Source organism: Poecilia formosa, unplaced genomic scaffold, assembly GCF_000485575.1.
Source record: "Poecilia formosa unplaced genomic scaffold, Poecilia_formosa-5.1.2 Scaffold191, whole genome shotgun sequence".
In the NCBI taxonomy this organism is placed as follows: domain Eukaryota; kingdom Metazoa; phylum Chordata; class Actinopteri; order Cyprinodontiformes; family Poeciliidae; genus Poecilia; species Poecilia formosa.
Window position 1 is genome coordinate 866,471 of NW_006800130.1, and position 5,167 is coordinate 871,637.

Sequence of the window (5,167 nt, forward strand, 5' to 3'; positions counted from 1 at the left end):
GGTACTTCTGTTTGAAGTAGTGCAGTCAAACATGCATGTTCAGTAGCTAAAAGGGAATTTACCATACAAACCTACAGTTCTCATCTTGATTAAGTTTCTTCATCTTTTGAAAATACCAGGACAGCTTAAAATCTGAGTTGCTTTCCCATTATTAAAAAATATATATTTTGTTAGGTTCCATGCAAATCTAGTGCTGACTTGTGCCCTGATTTCTAAATGAAGGGGGTGTAACTATTGATAAGGCTGCAGTTTTGTATTCATTATTCTTAACAATTTGAGAGGACAACTATTCCTATTTCAGAAAACCTATTGCATAATTAGAGGAGGAATGCATTAGATATAAGTGAGAATCAATATTAATACTTTAGTACAAACTGAATTATTACAATTGAACTAATTGTCAGCATAATAAATAATTAAGCTACATTACACATACTAATCTAACACCAGCAAATGACATGGAAACTGCTGTAGTAAATATACTTTTAGTACTGTTTGTAACACATATTTTTAGTAATAATTAACAGACAGATGATAAAGCTTCAAACTGTCAGCTAGCAGAAAGATTATTGCATATTTCCTTCACATGAAAATAAAGACAAACTGTGGTGTTTGAAGCCATTTCTCATTGCAAACAAGGATGGTGAAAGAAAACATTTTTACATTACTATTTCAGAGGAAATTTCAGACACTCCCACTTTCAGTTTCAATTTAATCTGGACCAAGCAGAAAACAATATTACTTTCACACAAGTCACTTTTCCATGTAGATTTTGCTAAAAACATCATGTATTTCAGATATCAATCTAATTTTAACAACATTCTTATATTGTAACACTTCAAAAGGTAAACAAACCAAAGAAACTGAGCACCTGTTCATTCTTCATTCAGGCTGTTCAAACTCAACTCACAACAAAGTCGTCAGGCACTTAATGTGACTTTGATCATCAATCAATAAATGATTTAAAAAATATACCCCATTCTGTTTCACATGTAGCAGGAGGTAAGATAAAGATTAAATGGGTTACACATATTGCACACCTAGTTACTGTAAACAATCACACTTAGCACTGTCAGCCTCTGGACAAATAGGTATGAGGTGCATTATGGCAGCTAAATAACAAATACAAACAAATACATTAAAATCTCTTAAATACAGTTTAAACTTGAATGGTTCTAACAGCGTAAGAAGCTCAGGTTTATTGTTCCTGGTGGAAAAGCCTAATGTCTTACTGTAGTGCAATAGATCTAAAACGTTGACCTAATATAGTTCAGATGACACATGTTCCTGATTGTGAAGCTGTATGGAGGATTTGAAATTCACTTCATGAAAGCTAACTAATGGATCTGAATCAAGCTTCATGTACTTTGCTGTGAAACAGTTATTTGCCCTCCTAGAGATTTCTGTGTCACAATGTTTTAAGTCATCAAACCAATTTCATGGTCAGAAAAATGAAACATTAGGGAGCACATTCAGTTTAACAGACCATGCCCAAGCCAGATTACTGCCACATCACGTCTGGCTGTAAAGAATTCATCACCAGATGAAACAAAGTTTGTCACGACAGTAGTCGTCAGTCTGGAAAGGGTTTCAGAGCCGTTTCGGTGGTGTAATGGTCTGGGAGCGGCTTCGCTGTTTTAGGATCTGAATGATTTAACATTACTGATGAAATCATGAATTATCTCATCCTGAGGAAGAATTTCTGCCATCAGCTCAGGACAATAAGCTCGAGTGCACTTGGACAATGATTGAGAGCACACCACTAAGTTCACCTCTGAATGTCTAAAACAAATAAAAGAAAAAATGTACTCTTATAACAGCCATTATTGAAAAACTAACTTACAACGTACTGAATTGTCTGATAGCGACATAACCAGGAGGCATAACCCGTTATAAGGCTTAAGGGGAATTACGTTTTCACATAGAGCCAGGTTGGTTTGGAAAGGTTTTCCCCCAAAGTGTATTAAATCAAATTATATGTGACACCATCTTCAAATATTCTCTTTGTACAGGATGGGTTTCTTTTTTTTCTGACAATAAAATGAGCTTGCAGCGCTGAAAAATGAGAGACAAAAAACCCCCCCAAAAAACTAAAGTGAAAGAAATCTGTAAGACGTTAAATATACTTTCACTGCAATAAAGTTTTGATTCAACTGAAATTCACTGCCGGTATTCAGACACAAATTTTCTTAAGCAAAGACTTTTAGCTCCAGTCTTATTTTCATCTTGTATTTATATTTCACCCAAATATAAAAGGATTTTAGATTTTTCTTCACCTGATCTATCCAGGTTCTTAAAGTTGTTTAGCTACGGTGTGTCTGTGTTGTGTTGGAAGAGGAGACGGATGACTGCGAAACAGTTGGTGAGACTACTCCGCTAACCCTAGTTTTGAAGTAAATCAAATAAAATAATGGCAGAACAATCCCTATTAACAGCATGGCTACTAAAGCGTTCCACCACTGGATTCCCCAGTCCGCGCCGTGACTCATCACACGGCGTCTTCCAAAACCGCATCTCCTCCATCTCCCAGCGTTTTCTGAGAAATCTTCTTCATGGTCAGGGGTGGTCTGAATCAGTTTGTCCATGTCGCTGTCTACCTCCATCAGAAAGTCTGTGACATCCCGCACACGTGGCTCAAATGGAGCTCCATCATGAGTGGAACAAGGTACTTCCTCTTGAGGATCATGTTGTTCTGAGAGTGTTTCTGTCAAAAAGCTGTGCTTCTGAACTGGTATTTTGATAACTTTCAGTGCAAACAAATCTTGTTCTTGCATAAGGTTGTTAACCCGTTTTAAGTCAGCAACCTGTGGAGATAAATATGACCTGTTGAAACCCTATTTTTTTTTTTAAATAAAGAAAGCTACAAGACTGTGTGTTTTGTTTTACCTTGCAGCCATATTGCAGGGCAAGCTTGTTGAGGCTATCGCCGTCTAAAACCTCTCGCTCCAGCAGCTGGACATTCCTCACATTGTCTCGCTTCATCCGCCTTGTCTCCACAACGCTGAGCTCCTCATCGTCCGAGGACACAGCGGACTCATTTGTCCTCCTCTTGAACATGTACACCTGCCCGTCTGCACTGGCATGAACATCCACAGGGGCCTGGAACGCCTGCGGGCCATGCTCCCCCCTCCACATAACGACACATCAACCTGTGAATAAATAACCCGAATCACTACAGGGCGGTTACTCCAAGATTTCACAGCCTCGTCATTTAAATGATTTCCTTTTAGTGATTCTGTGTAATGTAATAGTTTGGTGCAAGAAAGCATATCTGCTAAATATTGGGCTGGCACAAGTGAGAGATGAGGAAGCAACTTTTAAGCAATATGGCAATTTATTTGTTATTTAGCAACTGCACAACAATGGTTCATCTTGAAATAAAGCAAATTAGATTTATATCAGGTTATTTTCACATCTCTGTGGTCATACTAACCGTCTTGCATGCTTCCCAAATAGAGCAGCTCAATCCCTGCTGTGACTTATTATAAAAACACCAACAGGGAGGCCTGAAGTTGGCCCTCCAAAATAAAAGTACATTTTCAGCTAATGTTAATAGCATATTTTCACAAAATATACATAGTACTATACACATTTGCATTTGGAAAATATTACTATAAAAGATACAGCTACAACTAGAGATTTGACAAGTCTTCCAGAGACTAGTAAAACAAAAACAAATCATATAGAAAGTAAGCAAAAGATTCACCATGGTAGTTTTAGTACAATCATGTCATTGATTAGTCTACCTCAAAAACCATTTTGTATATAACCTAAATACCAAAAAAATGTTTCAAATCTCCTTTTGGTGCTTAATTAGCTAGTGCAGCATCTAAATTCCATCCAACAGAGTTAATTTATTTATAATTACATCACAAAGTATTTCTATTTTTTTAACTGTTGGACAACATTTTTGTATATTAACCCATAGTTGAAACTATAAAAACTGTATCAATTTTAATTTACACACAGAATCAATATCGATTGGTATTTCAGAGGTTCGTACAATGCTCTGAAATAAAATACTTCATTTGAAATTCCATTCGATTGAACATTTTGCGGACATGCGGTAATTTATGGATTTTATCCACATAGTAGATATTTAGCTTTGTATTTCATTAAACAGCGCCCACACCTTATTCACTTCTATCACAGCACGAAACTCTAATTTAAGACGTCTATTATTGCTTTAAAAGCTCCAGGTAATCATTCAATTCAACCAGCAACCCGTGGACTTTCAAAGTTATTCGTACATGATATATAAGGATAATCTACCCGCAAAAAGATAAGTTAAATTGCAAATTTATAACTACATAAAAGCAGGATTTACTGTGATTTGAATTGCCAATCGCACTTGCTCCTTGGGGCGCTAATACGTGATAAAAAATAAAGTGACAACAAAAGTCAACTCGATAATAGAGAAATTCCCGGAGCTCAAACGGAGCATTTGAATGCAGCACAAACTTTGGCTAACAACTTTAGCTTTAGCTATTCCTCATCTGTTGGCAAACTTTCTGCCACATCGACCTGTCTATTTCGGCCATAAATACAGCCTAACCATGTAGTTACACCTTAAGGAAACGTTCTACTTAACGGTAACTAGTTCTTTAAATCCATTTGTACCTCATTACCTTGTGCTTTGGCAACTGTAGCAAATCGCTCCTTCCAGGTTGGCCTTGTTAGCTCTGGACGAGTTGCTACTGTTGCTACTGGTTAGCCCACTTTTTCGTGGGACTGCACCAGATTGTCACGTCGAAGAAATATGCAATGTCGCCACCTCCTGGACTCCAACTGCAAATTACAAGCCATTTCTATATCGAACAAAAAGTCAATTTTTCTGTACATTAAGTATGTGAATAAAAATAATCATACTTAACAGAAATAAACAAAATACGATAAAAAACAATATATAAGTTTTACTTTTAAGTAAAACCAGCAACCCCATAGTTGTTGAAATAATAATAATAATAATAATAATAATAATAATAATAATAGACTTTTAAAATACTTTCTTGTTTATTTAGGGCCATGTGTTAATATCAAAACTTTGCACACATGACTCAATTTGTATTCATAAAATACAATCACTATTATGACAATGCAGCTCTCTTTCAGTACACACAAATATTTCAAAACACTACCAGTTAAATGAAATGTGTATAAAAAGTAG

General features: G+C 36.1%; 1 protein-coding gene across 1 annotated transcript; it reads right to left on the reverse strand.

The window, feature by feature from the left end:
* Positions 1 to 694: 694 nt before the first annotated feature.
* On the reverse strand, positions 695 to 4,734 carry lysmd4 (LysM, putative peptidoglycan-binding, domain containing 4). The gene is made up of 3 exons (XM_007566418.2): positions 4,629 to 4,734; positions 2,887 to 3,149; positions 695 to 2,804 (listed from the first exon to the last, which is right to left on the reverse strand). Exons 2-3 carry the CDS (start codon positions 3,133 to 3,135, stop codon positions 2,304 to 2,306), a joined length of 750 nt encoding a protein of 249 aa, XP_007566480.1. The 5' UTR covers positions 3,136 to 3,149; positions 4,629 to 4,734; the 3' UTR covers positions 695 to 2,303.
* Between the last annotated feature and the right edge of the window lie 433 nt (positions 4,735 to 5,167).

Excerpts from the sequence above, each read along its gene's own strand:
- lysmd4 (XM_007566418.2), bottom strand. The coding sequence starts at position 3,135 with ATGTGGAGGGGGGAGCATGGCCCGCAGGCGTTCCAGGCCCCTGTGGAT. Across the intron at positions 2,805-2,886 it reads CCCTGCAATATGGCTGCAAG|GTTGCTGACTTAAAACGGGT; the intron begins GTAAAACAAAAC and ends TTATCTCCACAG.